The following is a 27660-nucleotide window of genomic DNA, read 5'->3' as shown; positions in this document are numbered from 1 at the left end:
TTCTACTGAAAATCACTTTCAGACACTTTTTTCTTTAACTGGGAATCTCCAACTTGTAAAGATTCCATACAATCTTTTTCTACAGAGAAAACAAGTTTTCTGGATTAACTGAACCAAGCTTTATGTATAAAACAAATTATGGTTGTATAAAAGTTAACTTTCCGTGTGTGTGTGTGTGTGTGTGTGTGTATGTACCAGTATATATAAAATAAAAAAACAAGAAGTCAACTTTTAAAGAAGCATGGCTTGTTTTATACATAATGCTCGGTCTCCCTTTGAAACCTGTTTCAGCTAACCCAGAAAACTATATTGTGTGTGTGTGTTTGTGTGTGTGTTTGTTTGTGTGTCTGTGCATGTATGCATGCGCGCTACTAGATAGGGCTCTAATTATGAAACTGTCCAGTCTCGCTTACAAAATGCTCCTGGGTATCTTTCATTTGGAATCTGAAATTATTCCTGTCTTTTTAATTCATCTGCTCCTTTTACTGGAGCAGGAAGATTGGAAATGCTATATACGTACAGTGATCCGCCGATCATTGCGAGGGTTCCGTTCCAGGACCCCTAGCAATGATCGGGTTTTCGCGAAGTAGCGCTGCGGAAGTAAAAACACCATCTGCGCATGCGCAGATGGTGTTTTTACTTCCGCAGCGCTAGCGAGGAGCCGAAGATTGGGGTTCCTGGGAAGGGGACTCAGCTTGTCCGCCGCCCGCTCGCGCATCGCCCGCCCACGCCGTTCATTCTCGCCGCTTCCCAGCTGAGTCCTGAAGCGAATTCGCTTCAGGACTCAGCTGGGAAGCGGCGAGAATGAACGGCGTAGGCGGGCGAAGGGCGGGCGGGCGGCGGACAAGCCGTTCGCTCGCGCTCGCTCGCGCCACTTCCCAGCTGAGTCCTGAAGCGAATTTGCTTCAGGACTCAGCTGGGAAGCGGCGAGAATGAACGGCGTGGGCGGGCGAAGGGCGGCAGCGAGGAGTTTGCGTGGGCGGTGGGGAAACTCCTCGCTGATGCCTGCCGCTCGCCCTCCCGCCAGCAAGAGGGGGAAGACCTAGGGAAGCCACCCAGCAGCTGATCTGCCCGGCGCCATCTACGCATGCGTGCCCATAGAAAAAAGGGTGCGCATGCGCAGATGGTGTTTTTACTTCCGGGTTGCAAAATCGCCATATAGCCATTTCGCAATGATCGGGGTCGCAATACCCGGGGGATCACTGTATTGGCTTTTGACTGGCAGTATTTGCATCTAACTCTATGAAAAGAACAACAGGTACAAAATGATCAAGGTGTATATAAACCAGCTAACTAGGAAGATGAAATATCTTTTCTCAGCTTCAGTGCTTGTTCTTCTGTGGCTTTATGACTGAACCTACAGAAATGTTTATGTTTCAGAACGCTGGCCCGATCTTTGCTGAGATGGCCTTATAAAGATGACGAAATAACACGGTGTCCTTTACCGAGCAGATTAAGAAAATAAGAGATGCCCGACTTGTACTTCCACAGCTAAGATCACCAGCATTGCAAAGCTGCTCTTCTTCCACCCTGATCCAAAAAGCCTTAGCAGCAGAAGTTCCCATGACTATTAACTACTGGAGCAAGCAAAATTAGATGCTGATCTGGTAATCCTGCTTTGGAGGTCAGAATATCAAAAGGGGATTCCCAGAACCTCTTTCCTAATCAAACTTATTGTGTCTTATTGTGAATTGAAATTTAATCATTATTTTTCCTCCCGTGGGTGGGGATAAGCAGAACCACCTGGATAGCTCAAATGTCTGTGCTCATCCACATTCTCAAAAGCAGGGGTCTCCAACCTTCACAACAAAGCTGGCTGAGGAATTCTGGGAGTTGAAGTCCACAAGTCTTAAAGTTGCGAAGATTGGAGAACCCTGCTCTAAACCCCCCAAAATTGTGAGCAAGATGTCTTACTGCTCCTGAAAGAATAGCCTTTTGGTCCAGTTTGAAAGCAGCGCCAATTCGACGGCGGACCTTTGGGGGTTTCTCTCCTGGCTTCAGAGGATATTCTGTAGACAGCTTTCCTGTCAATTCCTGCAAAATAAAAAATAAAAAATGTAGAAGCAGCGTAAGTCAAGGAGATTATTGAAGTTAGGGAATGTAAAACAGCTAAACTGTGTATCCTGAAAGAGCAGCCTGTTTGTTATTAACTGATTTATTAATATTATTTCCCCTGCAAGATAGGAGGGGAGATGTTTATGTGATTTTTTTGATTCTGCTGCCATAATTCAATTCAATTCAATTACATTTATTAGATTTGTATGCCGCCCCTCTCCGAAGACTCGGGGCGGCTCACAACAACGATAAAAACAATATTACAATGGCATAAATCTAATATTAAAAATAACTAAAAACCCTATCATAATTAAAACCAAACAGCACATATATACCAAACATAAATAATAATGAGCCTGGGGGAAGATGTCTCAAATCCCCCATGCCTGGCGGTATAGGTGGGTCTTAAGTAGTTTACGAAAGGCAAGGAGGGTGGGGGCAGTTCTAATCTCCAGGGGGAGTTGATTCCAGAGGGCCGGGGCCGCCACAGAGAAGGCTCTTCCCCTGGGGCCCGCCAGACGACATTGTTTAGTCCAGTGATTTTCAACCTTTTTTGAGCCGCGGCACATTTTTTACATTTACAAAATCCTGGGGCACACCACCAACCAAAATGACACAAAATGACACCCCAAGACACTCTCCTCTCTTTTTCAATCCCTGTCTCCTCCCCACCCTTGTGTGTGTGTGTGTATATACACACTCTTGAACCATTTCCAAAAACAGGTGAGGGCTGGGGGGTTTTCTCTTATTCTTTGGGTGCTTTTTATCATATGCTTTGAATCAAGAGTCACTTCTCTCTCTCTCTTGTTTCTCTCTCTTTCCTCTCATTCTCTGCCTCAATCATTTTCTCATTTCTCTTTTTTCCTCCCCTTTTTGCTCATTTCTCTCTCTCTCCCTTCCTCTCCTTTTCTCTCTCTCTCTCTCTCTCTCTTGCTTTCTTTCTCTCTCACTCTTGCTTTCTTTCTTTTTCTCTCTTTTCTCTCTCTCTCTCTTGATTTCTCTCTCTCTCACACTCTCTTTCTCTCTCTCTCTCTCTCTTTCTTTCTCTCTCTTTCTCTCTTTCTCTCTCTCTCTCTCAGCAAAAAGTTGCGAGACCAGAACCTGAGCTTTCTTCTTTGCGGCACACCTGACCATGTCTCGCGGCACACTGGTTGAAAAACACTGGTTTAGTCGACGGGACCTGGAGAAGGCCAACTCTGTGGGACCTTATCGGCTGCTGGGATTCGTGCGGTAGCAGGTGGTTCCGGAGGTACTTTGGTCCAATGCCATGTAGGGCCTTGGGCATGGCCTACCTTGACCTGGAAATAGGATGCTATTTGCTCTGCCGCCTGAAGTAGCAATTTAACCAAGATTGCTGCTTGAGCTGATTGTCAAAGGGCAATATTTAATCCATTTATTTAGCACAGGACCGCAGTGTTATTTTATTTAACTTTTTAACATTTACATTCAATCACAGCCCTGAAAATGAGCCACAATACACACACACACACACACACACACACACACACACACATGGAGTGAAGGGCTGCAAAAAATTTTACTACCACACTGTGGGCATGGCTTATTGTGTGGGTGTGGCTTGCCAACCATGTGACTAGGTAGGAGTGACTTGCCGGCCATGTCACTAGGTGGGAGTGGCTTGACAATCGTGTGACCGGGATGACTTAAAGGTCATGTGACTGGGTGGGAGTGACTTACCCATCAAGGTAAGTTTTCAAATAGGTCATTGGACTCTTTTTCAGTTGATTAAGTCACATTATTTGAATAGCCACAAAAAAGGACAAATGATAGACAGCATTATTTGTTGAGGAACACAGTAACATTTTAAGGTTTGGTACTGAACCCACAAGGTTTGGTATGATAACAGATTAGGCAAGTAGCTCAATTTTCTTTAATTGCTAAAAAAGTTCAGTTCTAGATAATGATTAAAATCATTAAAGCGTTTATGGGTAAAAACATACTATTTATTTATTTCCTATTTTAAAAGAAATTAAGGATCATCCTAAGGTACTAGAGAAGGAAGGACAATTAAAAAACTCTAAAGAATTCAATAAATAGTGTATAAACATATTACTCCCACTGCGTTTCCCCCCCACCCCCCATGGGAGCAGCAGCCCATTACTGCCAATAAAAGGAGACAAATAAGTTCACATTCATTTTAATGGGCTTGGCATGCAGTTAGCCTTTGGCTTTTTTTCTTATTTCCTAAATAGCCTTCAGTTGATTTCAGGCAGAGAGAACGAACAAAAATTGATGCTAGGGGAAATATGCAGGATTGGATTCATTGCAAGCTAATGTGTAAACTAACGATGTTTAAGAGGCTTTTGCATAAGTTGGTGATCAGTCAAACAAAGAAACAGGAAGTAGGTCGATGAACTGATCCACGGGAAGAACTAGATTCTAGTGACAATAAGAATATTCAGGAGGAGACTTCCAATAGGGAACCATGACATGTTTAATATTATCTTAGCAACTTTTTTGTAATTGTGCTATACATTGTCAAAGAGGATAACGATGGCTTGATAGGACTAATTTTATTTGGTAGAAATTTCCCTATATTCACAGTATCAACTACAGTGGCACCTCGGTACTCGACCACAATTCGTTCCAGAAGTGTGGTCGAGAACCGATTTGGTCGAGTACCGAATTTATTTATCCCATAGAAAATAATGGAAATGGATTTAATTGGTTCCCAGCCCCTGCTAACTCGCTGGGAACCAATTAAATCTATTTTCTTTATTTCCAATGGGATAAATAAATTCGCTACTCCAAGCTGCAGGAAAGGTGGGGGCTGCTGCAATCCCGGCAGCTTTGGGGGGCTCCTTTCCTCATTGCTTTGTTTTATTACCTGTAAGGAGCTTCAAAAACTTTTTTCCTGTGGCTGCAACAGCGGCGATTTCCCTTCCAGTAGCAAGAGCGCCGGGAAGTCACGTAATTAAGGGAAGTGCTGGAGCGGAAGCAAATGCTGAGATGGCTCCGTCGGCTTCCCTTCATCACGTGACGTTCCCGGCGCTCTTGCTACTGGAAGGGAAACCGCCGCTGTTGCAGCCACAGGAAAAAAGTTTTTGAAGCTCCTTACAGGTAATAAAACAAAGCAATGAGGAAAGGAGCTCCCCAAAGCTGCCGGGATTGCAGCAGCCCCCACCTTTCCTGCAGCTTGGAGCTCTTAGAGAGCTCCTCAGCGCCCTGAAGCTGCCGGGATTACATTTCAGATAATGAACAAAATTTTCTCTGGCTGTTCGGTATCCGAATTTTTGTTCGGATACTGAAGCAAATTTTTGCAGAAAATTTTGTTCGATATCCGAAATGTACGAGAAGGGAAGCGTTCGAAAACCGAGGTACCACTGTAGTTGCTTTACTCTACGGCAAAGAGGGGGAAAACACCATCAGGTTTATTAAGGAACTTGAAGGGAGACTCTTAATTGCAGTTTTAATTAAAAGCCTTGAGTTGCTTCACCAAGCTATTTCTTAAATGATGCATAAGCTTCTTCTATCACAGCCCGAGTGTTCGTGAGAACCACTTCACTCTTTCACTACCCTCACACTGAGGCTAGGGATCACTTGATCTCTATAGAAAGCCCTTCTCAATTCCTCGGACTGTGGAATCCCAACCCTTCCAGACATGCATTTCTTCCCGTAGGAATGCAGCTTACAAATCCCTAATAAGGCTAACAATTCTGCAATTCTCGCGGCTCCTTACCGCTTCGCGCAAACACAATCTCCGTAGTTCCTGTAAACAGGCTTCCAGGCGATCCTCAAGGGCCTTTTGCTGCTTCCTCATGGCTTGCGTCAAATCCTTCATTGCAGCCATGGGGCTATCAGGACCTGAAAGAATAATAAAAAAGAGTACATATTGATTTGTCAGCCAGTAGAGAAAAGAAAGCATGGATTTTGATAATATTGGATCAGTCAGACAGAGATGGCCTTTGGCAGCTTCCTTGCGCACAGGCCGGGGTTGTAAAGGTATCTTCAAAGACCACTAACACTCTTATCACCAAACTGGGTTTAACTTCAAAAGAGCTCTCCTGAAGATCATGGGATGAGGCATGGAATGTGTCCAACAGCAGCTCCACTTCATAGACAATAGGCAGGTCAAATTTGTTAAAGACAAGATAAAAACAAAGCCTAAGGCCAATATCCCTAAATGTTAGGTTATCAGCAAAGAGAAAATAAATGTATTTGTTGCTCTCCCCATATTGACTGGGGAAGAAATGCAAGGCATTGAATTTTTTAAAGCCTAAATCTATCTATCTATCTATCTATCTATCTATCTATCTATCTATCTATCTATCTATCTATCTATCAAAAATATATCAGGGCTCTCACTTAATAGGATTCTACCCAGAAGAATTTCTTCCTATGGAATCAGAGGTGCTTGGTCAGCTTTATGACTCTTTTCAAGCATATGATGATATCTGCCCTTACAGGTTTGAATCCAACAAAACACTGATGATCAGTTCCATATACATCATTCATAACGTAGGGCAGGGCAAGATTCTGTCAGCAGGCTGTAAATTTGGTGGCACTGAAGAAAGAGCAGTTCTTATTCGGATGTGCAAATTGTACCGGGTGATAAACTCTTGGGGTCCAAAGGAATTTGCTAAGGAAGCAGAGGTTGGATGAGGAATTCCCTAATTTATTTATCTCAAAATCAATTTTCCAAGTGCCCATGGAACTAGCTTTTCTTTCTTTCCAAACTAAGAAATTCAGCTAGGTGTGTGCCACAACTGAGCTTTTTATAGTCCCAAGAGTTTCCAGAATGAAGAAAATGCTTTTACATTATGCTTGGACTTCCTAATGCTGCTTTTATCCAAGAGACTAAAAGGAAAATCAAGGTTTGCACAGACCACAACAGAACATGTCTTGTTGGCAATTAGACATCATCATCATTGGAATAATTCACATCAGCTCTATTTCAGCTTTTCCTTGTGTTATTAAGGATGTTATGGTAATTTGTAGAGTGGCCAAACCATCCTGAGAAAAAGAAGAATCAGTGGGCCTGACCTCTCTCTCTATAAATTCTTATACTTATTCTTGCCTATATGAAGAAGGGCTCTAAACCAGTCACATCAAAGGCTGGCTTATGAATCTTGCCAGGTTGTAAAATAGCCTGCTTTGTTTTGACTTAGTGGGATATGTATACTCAACTCCTGTAATTTATTCAATGAACTATGATTAAAATAAATTATGAATCAGCACACAGCAATGGACACATACCACTTTCCTATACAAGGAAGCATTTAACTGTATATGCATTACCTTAACTGATTTGTGGCTAGATGATGATGATGATGATTATTATTATTATTATTATTATTATTATTATTATTATTAGCTACAAAAGTATGTGGCTCAGCGCTTTTAAGCAATTCAACAATTTTTTAAGTTTAGAAATAACTAAAGACGTGCACGGCATCAGACAATAGTCATACAAAAAGAATTCCATATATTTCATGCTTAGGTTTCTAATGAAATAGCTTCTCAAGAGTCTGCTTACTCAGAAAAAAGGAAGGATAAATTCATCAATATAACAGCCTATATTTCAAAGCAACTGAAAATATTTGCAGGCGGTAATAAGTTATACTGCAAAGTGAGTGGCAAGCACCATGCCAAAAAGAAGACTCCACCTTGCCCTATCATTCCTCAAGTCTGATACAAGTGTTGTTGTCACCAGTTCCTGGCTCTGGTTCCTGTCCAAGATCAATTCCTATTTTGCAAGATTGCCCTTCATCACTTCAATGTGAAGACTATACCTTGCGCAACATGATAATCCATCTGAGATAAAACCACACTAATAAACTCTTGACTGTTGAGCAGGCCATGAGTAACAAGGTGTGGGATTCTGTGCACAGCTGTATTTTGGGTCAATTGCAGCCAATGACTGTTAGTGACAGCAATAGAGTCTAGCCTAAGCAATCCTCAGTCTACAGCAAGCCATGGAAGAAAGACCCCAGCAGAGTATATATTGTTGCTTAAACTTGTTGGTACAAGAAAGCATCCCGGAGATGTCTGCATTTTTTCCAAGAAGAAACTTCCCCATTAGTCACTTACCGGACTGGATTATGATGCCACTGTCTGTATCGCTGGTCTCATCTTTATTCTTACTCTTCATGGTCAAACCCAGGATGTGGAGAGAGACAGGATGATCACACCTGGAAAATGCTGTAACGTCTTCTGCTAATATAAAAAGGGCATGACTGAGGAATGCTTGATATAAACACAAAGTAAGCAAGAACAATGCTAAAAGAAAAGGCTGGGTGTGGGCCTTCCACTAACTGCAGAACTTGCTGTCAGGCCTCTATCTCACAAAGGTTCTATTTGGAGCTCCAATGTGGAACAGACTGACCTACCCAAGACCAATAGTGTGCTGATAAATATTTAACATCTGGCTCGATTGCTGCTGCCATATTGTACCACTAGACACCAACAGCTCATTGCACATGCTAAATTCTTGCTTTCAACTGGCTCACAAAGTTTCCCAAAAAATCAAGTTGACTCTCATAAGCCAATATGAGCCAGCTTCAGCATACTGCTGCCCAAGACTCACATTTCATTCCTGCTTCCTGACAGTTAGAATATTTATTTATTCATTCATTCATTCATTCATTCTGTTTGTTTGTTTATTTATTTATTTGTTTGTTTATTTGTTTGTTTGTTTGTTTGTTTGTTTGTTTGTTTGTTTGTATGCCGCCCCTCTCCGTGGACTCGGAGAATAATTAATCATTGGGACGACTTGCCTCCAGAAGTTGTAAATACTTCAACACTGGAGGTTTTTAAGAAGAGACGAGACAACAGTTTGTCTGGGCAGTGATGGCGAACCTTTTTTGGCACCCATAATGCAATGCCCTTCCCTCACAGAGAAGAGCCTTCTCTGTGGCGGCCCCGACCCTCTGGAATCAACTCCCCCCCCCGGAGATCAGGACTGCCCCCACCCTCCTCGCCTTTCGCAAACTCCTTAAAACCCACCTCTGCCATCAGGCATGGGGAAATTGATTCCCCGGGCCGTTCCGTTTTATGCATGGTTTGTCTGGGATGTATGACTGTTTTTATATTAAGGGTTTTAAACTGTTTTTATCATTGGATTTGTATTGTGTTTTGTTGTTGTGAGCCGCTCTGAGTCTCCGGAGAGTGGCAGTATACAAATCTAATAAATAATAATAATAATAATAACCCCCATGCTGGCCCCCTCACACATGCGCATAGGCCTCACTGAAGGCTCTGACTTCCGGTAGGCCCGTTGGGCTATTTTTCACCATCCCCAGCCTTCAGGAAAGCCTCCTGAAGCCTGAGGACGGCGAAAACAGCCAAACAGGCCAACTGGAAGTTCAGAAGCAACCTTCCAGTTGGCCCATTAGGCCATTTTACATTTTTCACCATCCCCAGCCTTCATGAGACTTCAGGAGGCCGAAAAGAAGGCCAAACGTCAGCTGACCAACCTGTTCATGCATGCTGGAGCTGACATAGGGCAATGCCTCACGTGCCCTCAGATATGGCTCCAGGTACTGCCTGCGGCACACATGCCATGGGTTCAACATCTCAGGTATAGGGTTTCCTGCCTTAGCAGGGGGTTAGACTAGAAGACCTCCGAAGTCCCCTCCAACAGTTATTCTGTTCCAGTGATGGCGAACCTATGGCACGGGTGCCACAGGTGGCACATGGAGCTATATCTGCTGGCACGCAAGCTGTTGCCCTAGCTCAGTTCCAATGTGCATGTGTGTGTCAGTCAGCTGATTTTTGGCTCACACGGAGGCTCTGGGAGGGCGTTTTTGGCTTCCAGGGAGTCTTTGGGAGGATGGGGAGAGTGTTTGTATCCTACCCTGGCTCCAGGGGCGCCTTTGGAGCCTGGGGAGGGCAAAACATCAGCCTATTGGGCCCACCTGAAGTTAGGAAACAGGTTCTTGAAGTTGGGAGGGTCTCCGGGGGGAAGAGGAAGCTGTTTTTGCCCTCCCCAGGCATTGACTCATGGGTGTGGGCATTCACACATGCGCGATAGCACATGCCCATGCTCTTTCAGCACCAGAAGGAAAAAAGGTTCGCCATCACTGTATCTATTCTATTCCCAACTTCCAAATTGTCTACTCAGTAAGGAGAAATCATTTGACTATGACAATGTCTATGGAGATTCTCAATCATCCAGGTGATGGATGTCCCAAAGATACATCTCCAAAAGGCAACTGGATTTTCCTGGTTTTCATTAGAAACCTGAACATGAATGATGTGGATTCTTTTTGCATCAATGTTGCATGACGCTTTGTGAATTGTGTCTCTGATCTGGCACATAACCTCACAACAAAACAAACTAGAAAGACTTTTGGACTTCTAATTATTGCTGAACTACAACTCCTACGGGCCATTAGAATGTATTACAACGAATGAGGCTTCTAGCAGTTTATATTTAAAAACACTGGAGGGCTACAGTCTTAACATAAAGAGAAGTTGCTTTCCGTAAACCTGTTAAACATACAGTATCTAATGAAGGCTATGAAAAGGGATAATCTCAGACGTAAATTTAACTAATCCAATTCACACGGAATACAAATTTAAATTACTTTTTCACTAAGATTGCATAGAAACTTAACCAGAGTTAACAGAAATAATTTACATTTTATAGGGATACTGTGCATACAATAATTCAGTATTATTATCCAAAAACTGTAGGAAGGGGAAGTGCCTCTAAGTTAGTTAAGAACAGAGTGAGAATCAAATCAGGACATGATGATATATAACCTAAGTCTCCCGGCCATTAGGTTCCACTCATTGTTAGTAACTAAACCAAACCAGAAAACACATTTTTAGTCTTGAAAAAATTGTGGGGTGAAAGACAATGAGAGGGGGAGAGCGACATCGAGAGACAAAGAGAAAGAGGGAAAGGAAGAAAAAGAGAGAGACAGCAAGAAATGTTTGTTTGTTTGTCTGTCTGTCTGTCTGTCTGTCTGTTTACTTACTTACTTACTTACTTACTTACTTACTTACTTACTTACTTACTTACTTACTTACTTACTTACTTACTTACTTACTTATTAGATTTGTATGCCCTTCTCCAAAAACTCAGGGTGGCTCACAAAACACAATATAAAACAATGCGAACAACAAATCTAATTAATTAAAACTACAAGCTAAAATCCCAATAAATTAAAATCAGTCAACCAATTCAGTCACAACCATAAACCTGCTGGGGAGAATTCTTATCTCCCTTACATATTATCTCTATTTTTGTGAAGACCGCCCATGTGCCCGATCGTTTCACTGCTGCTTCCCCTCACCCAGCCAGCAAAAAATAAATCTACGCCATAAGGTTGGCAGGAAATGCTAAGCAAACAAGCTCCAGCATTGGAAGAAGTGACCATGATGAGACCTCATCGCAGTTGCCCAGATGGGCCATTCAAAACTGGGCCATTATATAGTAGGGATCAACTTTTTATTGCTTTCCCAGCAGCCAGGGTGACTCCAAGCCTTCCTCTTTGCAAGTGCCGCTTGTTTGCACAGTACTTCCCCACCCCTACTGGGTGAGTCAATCTGAAAGTCACTCTGAGTTTCTGTCTGGAGCTTATCACAGGACTGCCAGTCTCCTGGGGGGGGGGGGGGAATAACAGAAGGAGGTGGGTGGACAAGGTTCACAGCTGTTACTGAGCTGCACGACCTAAGGTGATGTTGCTTAGACCTGTACAGATTATTGCTCACTCCACTCCAAAGTGGCATAGGATGCTGTGTGGGTAGGAGCCGGTTCCTCTGCCTCCCATAACAAACCATCCCATTCATAAATCGAAATAGGCAACCACACAGCCATAGTGGTGTATGTAATTGCTACAATTATAGCAAATAGCAATAGCGTTTAGACTTATATACCGCTTCACAGTGCTTGACAGCTAAACAGTTTACAGAGAGCAAGCATATTGCCCCCAACAATCTGGGTCCTCATTTTACTGACTTTGGAAGGATGGAAGGCTGAGTCAACCTTGAGCCTACTGAGATTCTATCTGCCAAACTGCATATTTATTTCATTTATTGATTTATTCGATTTTTATGTCACCTTTCTCCTGAGACTCAGGGCGGCTTACAGCAAATTTGTGCAAAACATGTTAGAAATCTACAATAAAATCTACATTTAAAATACTGTCTTGAAACCCCAATACTTAAAATTAATCAATCACATCCATACATATATTCAATCATTGGCCGGGGCTAGATATTAGCAGCTCAGTCTGATATATAACATGTGCCTATATAACATATATCAGACATTAATAACTTTTATATGAGTAAGAGTTAACTGTTTTGTACTTAGATTACATTGTAGAATAGAAAATACTGTATTTTTATGGATTTTATGCTAATTGTTGATGTTCACTGTTAAATAAAAGTTTTGTTCATAAAAAAAAAAAAAAAAGAGTTAACTGTCCAGCCAGGAAATTAAAGTAGAAACTCGTAATGCTCCTATTTTTATGGTCAGTAAATAAAAGAATCGGCTCATTGGTTCAATGAATGATACTTTCAAGAATGCTGGCTTCCTGGATCTGATAACTTGTCACAAGAAAAAAATGTCTCAGTTGTTTCCAAATTGCCTGCCCCAATCCATCTACTAGTAGTTCAGTTTTGTCCTATCTGCAGTGGGCTGTATAACTCGAGTTTTCTCATCTGCCCTTTCACCTGATATCTATCTTACAAATTAGCAAGCCCATGGCAAAAGCCATTGTAGCTTTAGAACCTCTTCCGAATGGGGAAATATACAAGTTTAAGTATTGACAGTGTATCCCTCAAAACTATAGGATATCCAATGTTTGTCTTTCCAGTTTTCAAATATGGACATCCAAATCCTCAGCCGTATTTAGTAAAAAGTGTATTTTTGGTTTTTCAGAAAATTCCATAATAAAGCACATATTGCAAGAACTAGATGTGTAAGAAAATTCCTTAGATCAGATCTTTATCCCACTTGGATGATATTATTAATAATGCAAACTTATCTCTCCCAATCTGGACACCCTCTAAAAACTGTAACTGTAAATTTCTTAGTCGTAAATATGATATCTGGGAATTCTGGACGTGGAAATCTACAGTTTTGGAGAGAACCCAAGTTGAAGAGAGATTTTAATGTGCTAGCAACAACTCCCGAGATTTTTGGCCTCTCTAGAGATGCTAAAAACTTAAAGCAGGATCATTTTTAAAAGCAAAAGAGGCATTCTAGCAAATATAGTAGATGAAAAGCAAACTGGAATGATGGACAAAATGTGGGTCAGATATTAAGAGACAATATACATAAATTGTAAGATCATCAGGGGAGAAACAATCTCAGTAAATTTTCTGGGATGGAATGAACAAGCCATTTCATTCTATGCCTTCCAGGCACATATAGCACACATTTTGAAGTGTAACAAACTAAGAAGCGTTTCAGAAAAGACTGAATCTAGAGCCAATTCTGGCTATTTAGGGATAAAGATATTAAAGAAGATGAAGGAATATTTTTCAATTTGATTATGAAGCTAAGAAATGGATACATGCGTGCTTTTTAGCTCTAAGGTATGCTACAAGCTTTCAACGGTTTAAAATAAAAACACGAATAGAATCCATACATGCCCAAGCATAACAATATAAATCACTCCTTTTCAAAATAGTGCAAGGCAGAGCTAGGCAACTTCATCATACTTGAGGAAGAAGAATGGTTTCTATCCCCAAACCCCCAACACTTTACCCTTAGACTATCCACGGTTGACCTCTCCATATTCCTAAGAGGTCAGTAAGGGGCGTACATAAGTGCACCAGCATGCCTTCCGTCCCCTGTCCTATTGCTCTCCTATATCTCCTATACCATTCTTCTTTCCTATATTTATTCTATTCTTTCACTGATATATTTTATTCCTATTTCTTCTCTTCTCTTCTTTCTTAGATATATTTTACTATGAGTATATCCTCTATAACCTTCATTATATATTTACTATATATATATATACCTAATATAACTCTCATTGTGCAATGGACAAAATCAATCAATCAATAAAAAATAAATATCACTTGCCACTCCCCTTCTCTAAACCCTTTGCTTGGCAATAGATATAAAAGATATACATTTTGCCCAGTATGGCAGGAAAGGGCGGGGGGGGGAGCTAAACCTTGCTAAGTTAATTTAATTAATTGAATTTTTTAATAATTAGCTGAGCTTGCTAATAAAACCACAAATTCCAATAGATCCTCAAAGGCTGCTATTGGATGATGAATTTTACTTTCTGGTTGTGAAAGCTATGTTTTTCCACCTTAAAGCAATTGCAATCTGAAACCACAGGTAGAGAAACAAAACTTGTCTCTACATTAATAGATGCAACTTTGGTAGATCAATGAAAATAAAGTAATAACAGAAGATGGCCATAGCATCCATCCTGGCCAAAAAAAGTCAACCAGCCCACTCTAATCTTCTAAATATACAGTGAACCCTCGAGTTTCGCGTCCTCAAGCATCGCGAAAGGGCTATTTCGCGAGTTTTCAACCCGGAAGTAAACTCCACCATCTGCACATGTGTGCCTTTTTTTCTATGGCCACGCATGCGTAGATGGTGGAGTTCCCCAGCTGGGAAGCTGGGCGGCTTCCCTGGGTCTTCCCCCTCTTGCCCCGTAAGACCCCAGCGGCGGCGCGAGCAACGGCGTGGGCGGGCGGGCGGCACGCGCGGGGACACCCCAGCTCCGCTGCCCAGCTGGGGAGCGGAGCTGGGGTTTACCCAAGCGCGTGCGCGTTGCTGGGGCTGCTCCCCAGCTGGGGAGCGGATCTGGGGTTTCCCCAAGCGCGCGCGCGTTGCTGGGGCCGCTCCCCAGCTGGGGAGCGGAGCCGGGGTTTCTCCAAGCGCACGCACGTTGCTGGGGCCGCTCCCCAGCTGGGGAGCGGATCTGGGGTTTCCCCAAGCGCGCGCGCGTTGCTGGGGCCGCTTCCCAGCTGGGGAGCGGAGCCGGGGTTTCTCCAAGCGAGCGCGCGTTGCTGGGGCCGCTCCCCAGCTGGGGAGCGGAGCCGGGGTTTCTCCAAGCGCGCGCGCGTTGCTGGGGCCGCTCCACAGCTGGGGAGCGGATCTGGGGTTTCCCCAAGCGCGCGCGCGCGTTGCTGGGGCCGCTCCCCAGCTGGGGAGCGGAGCCGGGGTTTCTCCAAGCGCGCGCGCGTTGCTGGGGCCGCTCCCCAGCTGGGAAGCGGCCCCAGCAACGCGCGCGCGCTTGGGGAAACCCCAGATCCGCTCCCCAGCTGGGAAGCGGCCCCAGCAACGCGCGCGCGCGCTTGGGGAAACCCCAGATCCGCTCCCCAGCTGGGGAGCAGCCCCAGCAACGCGCGCACGCTTGGGGAAACCCTGGCTCCGCTCCCCAGGTGGGGAGCGGCCCCAGCAACGCGCGCGCTCCCCAGGAAACCCCAGGCGCGAGCAATGGGGTGGGCGGGCGAAGGGCGGGCGGCGGTGGAAGTAAAAACATCATCTGCGCATGCGCAGATGGTGTTTTTACTTCCGCACCGCTACTTCGCGAAAAATCGATCATCGCTTGGGATCCTGGAACGGAACCCTCACGATGATCGAGGGTTCACTGTATAATCAAACAAAGACTTCCAAAAAATATAACCCTAGGAACTTATCAAACTCAATCTACTTCTTTTATCTCCATGTGCCTATATTGTTTGCCATTTATTTACAAAAATTGTAGCTATACTTGATTATTTCTCCCTAATAATGTTCATGTTAAAACATATGTAGATAGATAGATAGATGGATGGATGGATGGATGGATGGATGGATGGATGGATGGATGGATGGATGGTTACAGTAGTACCTCTACTTAAGAACTTAATGCATTAATTCTGGGAGTAGAAGCAATTTTTCCCATAGGAATCAATGTAAAAGCAAATAATGTGTGCAAACCCATTAGGAAAGAAATAAAAGCTCGGAATTTGGGTGGGAGGAGGAAGAAGAAGAAGAGGAGGAGGACAGTCGCTGCTAAAGGAAGAAGGTGAGGGGAGGGGAATCAAGAAAATGCAAAACTTTAAGGCTTAAAATAAAAAGAGGGACTCTGAGGCGGCGAGGAGGAGCACACGCCTCCCATACACCCAGCACGAGGCTGCCTCCCATACACTGCACCAGAGAGAGAAATGGCAGGAAACTGGCTGGGCCTTTGTGCCGCTCTCAGATTTCCTAGGAAATTTTTCCAGGCTCAGTTTCTTAAGTAGAAAATGGTTCTTAAGAAGAGGCAAAAAAATCTTGAACACGCAGTTCTGGCCTCTTCAGCTAGCCATACCCTTACTGGGAGGGTATCTCTCCCTCTCCCTCTCCCTCTCCCTCTCCCTCTCCCTCTCCCTCCCTCCCTCCCTCCATATATATATATATATATATATATATATATATATATATATATATATATATATATATATATATATATATCTCGCAGCTAAGGTCTCGCAGTGTTCGCCTGAGAACAAGGACAGAAACACCAGCCTGAAGATGATGAGTGGGACCTCATCGAAACGTCGCCAGAAATTTCCAAAAAAATTTCTGGCGACGTTTCGACGAGGTCCCACTCGTCATCTTCAGGCTGGTGTTTCTGTCCTTGTTCTCAGGCGAACACTGCGAGACCTGAGCTGCCTTCCTTCTATAAATACTGGTGGCTGGGTGTGGTTTGATGGCTCAGCAATTGCCTGCTGTGTAGAAACTTCCTGGTGAGTCAGTGGGGTAACAATTGGGGTCGTTGATGTAGCTGAGGTATGCTGATTAGTTAATGGTTGTAGATTAGGCGTGATATCCTGAGTAGTTGGAACTTGCAGGCTACTTGATTGCTTTACAATGTGTGTTCTGAGTCTGGTTTCTATGGCTGGGATATGTTTGAGGGCTGGTTTCCAGATGTCTGGTAAGCGAGAGGTATCATCCCGCTTGTTTATATTTTGGGGATGTTTTTCTATCTCGATGGCTTCCATGATTATTCTTTTGCTGTAGTGTTCTGTTTTGGAAATTAATTTGGTACTGTCAAAGTCAATTTCATGTCCTGTGGTTTTGAAGTGTTGGAAAAGGGAGGAGGTTTTTTCTTTTTTTTTTTAATGCATTCTTATGTTCTGCAACACGTGCATTAACTCTCCTGTTCGTTTGTCCAATATATGTGGCTGGGCAGATTTTACACGGTATTTGATAAACTCCCTGGTTTTCTAGTTGGATGTTGTATATATGTAGATTGTTCTGAGTTCGGGTTTTGCCCTGTGTAATATTTTTAGTGTCTATGCGATGTTTTGGTGGAAGTAGATTGGGTTTAATAAGGGTATAGATAGATGGATGGATGGATGGATGGATGGATGGATGGATGGATGGATGGATGGATGGATGGATGGATAGATAGATAGATAGATAGATAGATAGATAGATAGATAGATAGACAGACAAACAGACAGACAGACAAATAGATACAGAGAGAGAGAGAGAGAGAGACTATATATAAAACAGCAAAATCTGTCTGATTACAAAACTAACCAGAGATGCTATGAAACTTAAGTAAGTACATTTCCACCACCACTACCACCACCCTTCCTTGCCCTCCTGCCTTACATTGCCCCACTCTTACCCAGATATTCCTTGCCTTCATTCTATTTATAGTTCTCCTCCTGTGCTTCATGCAATCTATTCCCTACTGATTGGCCTCGGTGTAATTGTACAATCATCTCTCATGATTACGGAAGAGGTGGGGAATATGTGCTGTATGATAAGTACTTGAGTCGATTTAGCAAATCTTGTTGCAATTCTGAGAGAGATTCAACTTTTATTTTTAACCCTATTTCTACATGGCTGTAAACAAAGAGCAACCCTCTCCGAGTTTACCTTCGTGATGGTCAAAAGGTCTTCTGCAAGAAACAAGTACAACATTTCTTGATTATTTCAAATCACACTGCCCGTTTGTTAGCGAAAAGGAAATTTGGTACGGGTCGCCAATCAGAATAAGATAAAGGCTTTCTACACAGAATTACTAGTTTCCCTGGGCAGAGAGCCCAGTTTTTATTTAACTTCTGATACAGTATTCTCAAACTTCTAGAAATAGCTGGAATTCAGTGCTCATTAAACAGAACAGAACAGAATTTATTTTTTTATTGGCCAAGTATGATTGGACGCACAAGGAATTTATTTTGGTGCATATGCTTTCAGTGTACATAAAAGAAAAGATAGGTTCGTAAGCATCATAAGGTACAACACCTATTGAAAGTCCAGGTACAAATAAGCAATCAAATCATATTAGGAACCAGTCAATATAAATTGTAAGGAAACAAGCAACTAAGTTGCAGTCATACAGTCATTAATGGGAGGAGATGGGTGATGGGAACAATGAGAAGATTAATAGTAGTGCAGACTTAGTCCGCCAGTGTTGAGGGAATTATTTGTTTAGCAGAGTGATGGCGTTCAGGGAAAAATGAAATGATAAAATAAAAACAATGTTTCATAGATAGATATCTAAGCATTACTAATACTGCAACTACCAGAGTTGGAGTAGCATAGCACAATCAAATTAGTGAAAGTCTCAGTGGCTGCATTCGCGCAGCAATTTTAGTACCTCAATGTACTGCACATATTTATAAATGGGTTAATCCAGTAAACAGTTATGCATGTTTAATTTAGTTTAGTTTTATTAGATTTGTATGACGCCCCTCTCCGCAAACTTGGGGCGGTTCACAACAATAATAATAAAAGTATACAGTGTAACAAATCTAATATTAAAATTATCTAAAAACCCATCATTTAAAAATCATACAACACAAACATACCATACATAAACTATATAAGCCCGGGGGAGATGTCTCAATTCCCCCATGCCTGGCGATATAGGTGGGTCTTGAGCAATTTACGAAAGGCAAGGAGGGTGGGGGCAGTTCTGATTTTTGGGGAGAGGGCCGGGGCCACTACAGAGAAGGCTCTTCCCCTGGGGCCCACCAGACGACATTGTTTAGTCGACGGGACCCGGAGAAGGCCAACTCTGTGGGACCTTATCGGCCGCTAATTGTATGAAACCAGCCCATACATATCAATGCATCTATTAGAGCAGGGGTCCCCAACCACCGGGCCGCGGACCAGTACCGGGCCGCGGGGCATGTTGCACCGGTCCATGGAGTCAGCAGCTGCCGGCCCTCATGCCGCCACCCCCCTCCCTCCAGCGCTTCGCCTCCCGCCGGGCAAGAGGCCTCGGGAGGCAGGTTCTGCCGGCCACAGGACGATGGATGGGACAGAGGGGCGGGAAGGACCGAGAGGCTCAAGCCTCTTTTGGCTTCTGCCGCGGGGCGCTTTTGCGTTTTTGGCTGGGGGGAGGCAGGAGGGCCAGCCTGACCCACTCTCTCCAGCGCTTAGCTCCCGCTGGGCAAGAGGGCTTGGGAGGCAGGTTCTGCCGGCCACAGGACGATGGCGGGAAAGAGGGGCGGGGAGGACCAGCACCCCCATGCTTAATCCCGCCCCCAACCACGCCCCTTTCCGCCCCCACTGGGCCATAGAAAAATTGTCTTGCTGAAACTGGTCCCTGGTGGAAAAAACGTTGGGGACCACTGTATTAGAGGTCTAAAAAATCATGAGGATGATTTTATTCTGTTTATTTGAATTTATTAGCTGTCCAATTCAATTGCACGCTGATGATTTTTTTAAAAAAGCTAATTGAGATACAGATAGTGAAAGCAAAATAGTCCAAAGCAGTGTTTCAACTTGTCTATATCCCCAATTTTCTGAAGTGGGGCTCCTCCAAGGATTTTCACCTTATATTTATAGGGGCCAGCCATCATAAGGGGCTATTTAGGAAGGCTGATCTGGAGAAGAGAAATGATAGGAAAGAAAAGAAACAAATACCTCCTTTGTTCTTTCATGCTACTTTTCTCCTTACCGTACTTTAAACTGATACCCCTTTGAAATACTTTTTAAAAAATAGGGGGAAGGCTATGAAAATTCTAATGCCAGCTTTCACAGGCAACCATAAATAGTATAATAGGAATTCCCCTTTTCACTTACAGTATCCTTAGGCAAACAGCATATGGATATGAATATCAGAATTATGTACATAATCTCATGAGGCATTCTCTCCCACCCATATATACATGCATCCAACTGGCTTAGTGCATGCCAAAATTTCAGCCAGTTAACAATTAGTGGTTGTCTGAATCAGCCTTTAAATACGTGCATTGTATTTCTGCACTTTTGTGGGCTATGACTGTGTGAAAACACCTAATTAATAACCAAGAAATAGAGCCAAATTTCCTGTACATAGATGGAAACCAAATTGCATTAAAAACTTTATATTTCCGGCCGACGGTATAACTGAATGATCATGAGTGAATGTTAGTTAAAGAATTTTTAATTGTGTGTGGTTTTAGATTGTTTTTTTAGGTTTTATATTGGGTTTCTTAGATTTCGTATTTGCATTGATATAAATAAATAAATAAATTATTATTATTATTAATAATAATAATAATTTATTAGATTTGTATGCCGCCCCTCTCCGAAGACTCGGGGCGGTTCACAGCAGTAATAAAAAACAATATTATAGCAAGACAAATCTAATATTAAAAAGAAGCATATAAAACCCTATCATATTTAAAAACCAAACAACACATACATACCAAACATAAAATATAAAAAGCCTGGGGGAAAGGTGTCTCAACTCCCCCATAAATAAATAAATTTCAGGGTTGAAGGAAAAAATATATAATCTAAAATTAAGCAAAATAACTTGTGGTGGCAAACAGAACAGAAATATTAACTGTGTAAGCTATCTAGACTGGATAGTAGGGAGAAATTCTAAGTAAAAATTTTAAGACAAGTATTTTTTTAGAAAATAAACAAAATACATATGAAATAAAATAATTATAATGTGGAAGTGACTTTGGGAACATCACAAAACTAGCCAATCGAACACAGATAGAAAAAAAATATCCCTAAATACAAGTTCAAATAGATGGCCCACCTGCTTCTAATGCCCCCCAAAAACTTTTTTTTTCTGGGGGAAGTGGGGTGGGAAGAGTCCTGTTTCCAAAAATGTGCCCATCTCTTCCTCATCTTTTCCCTTCCCAACTCCCCCATCAGATTAGCAGATGCATATTTATTGCACAGTGTCCTCTGGGCACCAGATCCCAGACTGTGACTCAGTGCCCCACTCTTGCCCCACCAAACTCAAAGGATATTTGAACGCCCCCTCCACACAGTTCTAAAAAAATATATATGCTGAGTGAGCACCTTTCTTTAGTCAGTTAACCACCAAAATCAAAACAGGGCTGCCTACTGGTTGAATTATTGTTTTTAATTAACTGTCACACTTTAATTGACTAATAATTGAACAATTAAGAGATTAAAATCTTGCAATTATTATCCCAGATTTCGCCCCAGCAGCTTCACAGCTCTCTCACACCCTACCCTGTGAAGCTTGGTCATCTGTTTCTACTTCACGAAACAAAGTGTGCACACCCTCGAAGCTCCTTCAATCTCATGCTCTCCCAACAAATATCTTCCCTATGGTATTCTATGTTTAATATAGAGCAGGGGTCTCCAGACTTGGCAACTTTAAGTCTTGTGGACTTCCAACTCCCAGAATTCTGGGAGTTGAAATCCACAAGTCTTAAAGTTACCTAGTTTGAAGACCTCTGACAAAGAGTAATAACATTAACAGGATGCATATGTAGGACGAAAAAATGTATTTGGTTGGCTGAATATAAACTTAGATATAACCAGGACAACCATTTCCAAATCTTTTGTAAATTACCAGTGCAAATTCATGCCCTAACAAAAATAGTTTGCACAGCTTTTGAACTAGGGTGGTCCCATTTTTTGCCATGGAAACCAAATGGATGGCGATAGCAACAAGGTCCTTCCCGGTAGCTGGATGAACCCTCCTGTTATCTTAATGATGTCTTGCTGATTCCCTTTGAAGAAGGAAGCATCCGTCCTTCAAGTTCCACAATTACACGTCCCATAATTAAAATGAAACCCTTTTTCCAACCTGCCCTGTTCTATAATGCAGATCTCACTGCATGATATGGCACTAATTTATTTATTTATTAGATTTGTATGCCGCCCCTCTCCGTAGACTCGTAGACTCCGTAGACTAATGTACAGACAATCCCTAGGATAATAACATCTGACTTATGGACAACTTGTATTTTTGAACAGATTGTCATAAAGCCTACCATATTAAACAGCTGAGTTAAATACAGTGGCTTATGATGACGAACACACGCTAATTTGTAATGAACATGAAAACACTGAATAGCGTCAGCGGTTCATCGGCTGGAGGAAGGATTTTTCCCATGTTAAGTCAGATTACACTATCCTTAACACAGCACTGAGTATGCAACTTCATCTTTGACTTGCATTTTTCTCTTATTTACCCTGGTAGCCATGCCTCCAAGTGGTAAATCCAATGCAATCACTGGTCATGCATCAAAGGAAAACTAATCATGATTGAAAATAATAATAAAATAATCAGAAAGATGTGAAACACCATAACTTATCAAACACCATTGGAAAAATATTAGGCTACAGTGGCTTAACAACTGGAACAAATGTAAAGTATAAAGTGAGAATAATAGAGCATCTGAAACTACAATTTATAACATATACTTATGAAAACTATAATATATAATATCTACTAAGACAAAGATTTAATTAATGCTAAATAACAATTCTGACCTAATTACAAATTGGATTTAAAGACAGACTTAGGAACCACCTTGGGACTGGATGCACTGTCTAGTAAGCCAGTATAGAGGAATCAGAAAGCACCACTAAAAGATGACCAAAGAGCAGAGAGACTTGATGTCTACACTGGCTGAAGTCACCATATATTTTAGCTTTAAAATACTGTATATGGAAGTTGCTGAGTTAGCCATATCCAGATGCCAAACATCATGCATTGCAGAACTTTGATAACTCAGCCCAAGTCTATGATGAGGAAAGCTAACTAGTCAGAAGCCACATGATGAAACAGTACAGACTTATCAATTCTAATACCTGTCGTGTCCTTTTGATAAGATCATCAGAGGTCCTTGACCTTTATTTGCCACTCAGCAGGCAGACTCAAATTCGAATCTACTTCTTAATCACTGTGGCTGGCTGTATAAAGGCAAAGATTCTTTTGTCATCTTGCTACATCCAAGCAATTCTGCCTGTGACCCTAGAATGTTCCCTCTGATCCAAAGATCCGAGATATTTGCATTAAATATTAAAAGCAATTTTGAAATTTCTTTTTTCTGTCTTGGTTCCACTGAGATGTTTATCCATCTCATAGCCTTCTCTGTTTGTCCTGTCCTCCAAACGCTGAAAATGAATTGAAGGAGCTGCAGAATACCTTTCTGGTCTAGAGCCCACATTACCTGTTACACATTCACCAAGAAAAAGTAATCTGTGTAAAAAATTACAAGTAACTTACAGAATTAAATACAATCACATGACTGTTGAAGCTGCCACTGACCAGAGCAAAAACACTTGTAGCAATCTGTATGTAGATTTTTCTATAATTGCTGCTAATTTCTATGTGGAATCTCAATAATACACTGCTCAAAAAAAAAGGGAACACTTAAACAACACAATATAACTCCAAGTAAATCAAAGTTCTGTAAAATCAAACTGTTCACTAAGGAAGCAACACTGATCAATTTCACATGCTGTTGTGCACATTCAACTTTGTACAGAACAACGTATTCAATTAGAATATTTCATTCATTCATATCTAGAATGTGTTATTTGAGTGTTCCTTTTATTTTTTTGAGCAGTATATATTAAAATATCCATATACAGAAGACTTGTATAATTGATTTAAACAGGGTTCCCGATCTTTTACATTTAAAACCCAAATATTGGGTTTTATCATTGCAAGCAGCAGTTTTCAGTGGATTTCAACTTATCATTTGAAGATATTATAAAAACCCTGGAAAGAAAGTCATACATTAAACAAAAACCAAAATGCTGTTTTTTTTACCATGTGCCAATATGAGCTCTCAGTTACCAGCTGTCCTGCCACCTTTCTGGAATGAAAAAGCAGTCTTACCTTTAGAGGGCTTTGCTTCCAAGTACTTGCTACTGAGAGGAAGATCGGGGAGGTTTGTTCCTAATATCAGATTCACTGCAACTGCTTGCAGTTTTTGTTCACGTTTCCAATCCCTTCCTTCTCTCTTCCCGGCGCTGCCTCACTCTGGTTGTGCCAAAGAAACTGTGTTACTTGTTTTGACTTGAGTCAGAGAAGCAGGGCAGGTGAGCAATACCTTTCCAGCGTAAGAGAATCAGTGGAGCCAAATCCTCCCAGGCACAAAAGGACAAGCTGACACATAACACCAGGAGGGAGGGACTTTATTAAACATCTCTTGCAAAAGTTAGCAAGGAATCCCCTACTCCTGGATAAGCAGGGAAAGCTAAAATAACCCACTGCAGTCAGCTCTAAGTCCACACGGCCTGAAAATGTATTTTCTGCCTTTGTAACGTACACACATGAAAATGTGTTTTATGCCTTTGTAACTTACTGCCAGAGAAAAGCGCTTTGAGCACTTTCTCTGATGATCAGCAAGATACTTCATTAGCATGAAAATACTACCAGACTATTCCTATAGTTCTGTAATCCATTCAATGTGAAGGCTGCTTTTCCTAACGCTGCTTTCAATGGAACACATGTTATACTCAAAAACATGATACAGTGGGACAACTAAAATATAATTTAAAAACAACAACAGCTTTAAGAGGAGATCTGCAGTACTGTAATAGAAAAACAGAGCTGAGGGGAATGTTTAACCCTTTGCTCACAAGTAATTTTAGCCACACAGAATTCCAGATATTTTCTCTAAAATGAACTTAAAAATTAAAAAGCACTGGATAGTGGAAGACTTAAGGAGCATTGCATTTTAAAGCTGCTTCTTTAAAAATAAAAATGGCAGTCAGCAGTATAGTGCACAGGTCAAAACGAGGGCTGTGAAAATATTTACTGACCCCTCGCATCCTGGACATAAACTGTTTCAACTCCTATCCTCAAAACACCACTACAGAGCACTGCACACCAAGACAACTAGACACAAGAACAGTTTTTACCCGTATGCCATCACTCTGCTAAACAAATAATTCCCTCAACACTGTCAAACTATCTACTAAGTCAGCACTACTATTGCTACTAGTTTTTTCTCATCACCCCTATCACCCATTTCCTCCCACTTAGGACTGTATGACTATAACTTGTTGTTTGTATCTTTAAGATTTTTATTAATATTGATTGTTTCTTCGTTGCTTATTTGACCCCTATGACAATCATTAAGTGTTATATCTCACGATTCTTGACAAATGTATATTTTCTTTTATGTACACTGAGAGCATATGCACCAAAGACGAATTCCTTCTGTGTCCAATCACACTCGGCCAATAAAGAATTCTATTCTATTCTATTCAAATAGAAACATAGAAACATAGAAGACTGACGGCAGAAAAAGACCCCATGGTCCATCTAGTCTGCCCTTTTACTATTTCCTGTATTTTATCTTACAATGGATATATGTTTATCCCAGGCATGTTTAAATTCGGTTACTGTGGATTTACCAACCACGTCTGCTGGAAGTTTGTTCCAAGGATCTACTACTCTTTCAGTAAAATAATACTTTCTCATGTTGCCTTTGATCTTTCCCCCAACTAACTTCAGATTGTGTCCCCTTGTTCTTGTGTTCACTTTCCTGTTAAAAACACTTCCCTCCTGAACCCTATTTAACCCTTTAACATATTTAAATGTTTCGATCATGTCCCCCCTTTTCCTTCTGTCTTCCAGACTATACAGATTGAGTTCATTAAGTTTTTCCTGATACGTTTTATACTTCAGACCTTCCACCATTCTTGTAGCCCATCTTTGGACCCGTTCAATTTTGTCAATATCTTTTTGTAGGTGAGGTCTCCAGAACTGAACACAGTACTCCAAATGTGGTCTCACCAGCGCTCTTTATAAGGGGATCACAATCTCCCTCTTCCTGCTTGTTATACCTCTAGCTATGCAGCCAAGCATCCTACTTGCCTTTCCTACTGCCCGACCACACTGCTCACCCATTTTGAGACTGTCAGAAATCACTACCCCTAAATCCTTCTCTTCTGAAGTTTTTGCTAACACAGAACTGCCAATGCAATACTCAGATTTAGGATTCCTTTTCCCCAAGTGCATTATTTTACATTTGGAAACATTAAACTGCAGTTTCCATTGCTTTGACCATTTATCTAGTAACGCTAAATCATTTACCATATTACAGACCCCTCCAGGAATATCAACCCTATTGCACACTTTAGAGTCATCGGCAAATAGGCAAACCTTCCCTACCAAACCTTCCCCTATGTCACTCACAAACATATTAAAAAGAATAGGACCCAGAACAGACCCTTGTGGCACACCGCTTGTAACCTGTCTCTGCTCAGAATACTCGCCATTAACAATAACTCTCTGATGTCTATGCTTCAGCCAGCTTGAAATCCACTGAACTATCCAGGGATTAAGTCCAATCTTCACTAATTTATCTATCAGCTCTTTATGTGGAACCGTATCAAAGGCTTTGCTGAAGTCCATTATTGAATGAATTGAAGAGGCATTTTATTAAATGTTGTAGTGCTTTAACTTTTATTAACCACTCATGAAATCAGAAGTTTTTGGAGAATGGCGGCATACAAATAATAATAATAATAATAATAATAATAATAATATTAATAATATTAATAATAATAATAATAGTTTATCCAGAGTTGTTTGTAAACAAAAACATGCAATTAAAGTATTTTTAGAACTATGATATTAAAGGGCAAAGTGTATCTGTTATTGATGTTTAAGTCACCACTTTTCTCAAAGAGAAAACTAAGAGAGCTTGTCCTCTTTCAACTACCACTTCTCTATATACTGCAACAGAAGAAAAGCAGCACTTAAAATATTTACTGATGAGGGATGATACAGAAACCTGAGGTAATGTATGTACACAGGTCCAGTTGGGAATGAAAGAAAAACATTAATTCAAAAGCAGGTTTGCCATTTCCTGCATTCAAAATATTTGCCAATACCGAGATAAAGGTGTGGAACTAAAGTCAGGCATAATCACCTTTAATCCAGGCCCTGCAATAAACATACACGGCGAACTAGTTTTCAAGGGGGTGGCTACTGTTATCTAAGCTCTTTGGCCTTGCAGATTGTGATGACTCAAAGCAATACTGCCTTTGCTTCAACTTTTTGAAGATAAAGCTTACAGAATGCCCAGCTCACTTGAAGGCACCAGGACCGGGGGTGGGTGGGAGGGAAGAGGGACAAATCCTGTCACACAAAGGTAAGGCCCGTCCATCTGGCATCCCATGAGTCTGCCACCATCAGCACTTGTGCCACAGGATGGAATCCCTGCCTCCAAGCATGCTCATTAAACCAGTGTTTCCCAACCTTGGCAACTTGAAGATATTTGGACTTCAACTCCCAGAATTCCTCAGACAGCAGATACTGGCTGGGGAATTCTGGGAGTTGAAGTCCAGATATCTTCAAGTTGCCAAGGTTGGGAAACACTGCATTAAACAACACGGTAGCTTCATCCAGGTTGAGGGCCAAACAGAGCATTTGACTACATTTTAGAAAGCAGCTGTTATGGATAAACAAGCCCAACATTTGTTTCCCTTTAATT

At 41.7% G+C, this 27660-nt stretch overlaps 1 protein-coding gene across 15 annotated transcripts in view; it reads right to left on the bottom strand.

Annotated features, from left to right (window-relative positions):
• INAVA (innate immunity activator) overlaps positions 1-27660 on the bottom strand; it is a 66330-nt gene that overhangs the window by 21613 nt on the left and 17057 nt on the right. For 7 of the 15 annotated variants that reach the window (XM_070745149.1, XM_070745141.1, XM_070745143.1 and 4 more), the window contains exons 2-4: positions 8107-8232; positions 5756-5880; positions 1915-2034 (exon numbers count right to left, since the gene is read on the bottom strand). In XM_070745149.1, coding sequence (XP_070601250.1) covers positions 1915-2034; positions 5756-5880; positions 8107-8167 — 306 coding nt within the window. In that variant the 5' untranslated portion in view covers positions 8168-8232. Of the gene's footprint in view, positions 1-1914; positions 2035-5755; positions 5881-8106; positions 8233-24047; positions 24192-27660 lie in introns of those variants that run through there. The other 8 variants (XM_070745150.1, XM_070745142.1, XM_070745153.1 and 5 more) reach the window with 5 other exon arrangements.

This window comes from Erythrolamprus reginae, chromosome 3 (assembly GCF_031021105.1).
Source record: "Erythrolamprus reginae isolate rEryReg1 chromosome 3, rEryReg1.hap1, whole genome shotgun sequence".
NCBI classification, from domain to species: Eukaryota; Metazoa; Chordata; class Lepidosauria; order Squamata; family Dipsadidae; genus Erythrolamprus; species Erythrolamprus reginae.
The sequence above is the reverse complement of the archived record's forward strand: the minus strand, read 5'-3'. Positions and strand labels throughout refer to the sequence as shown.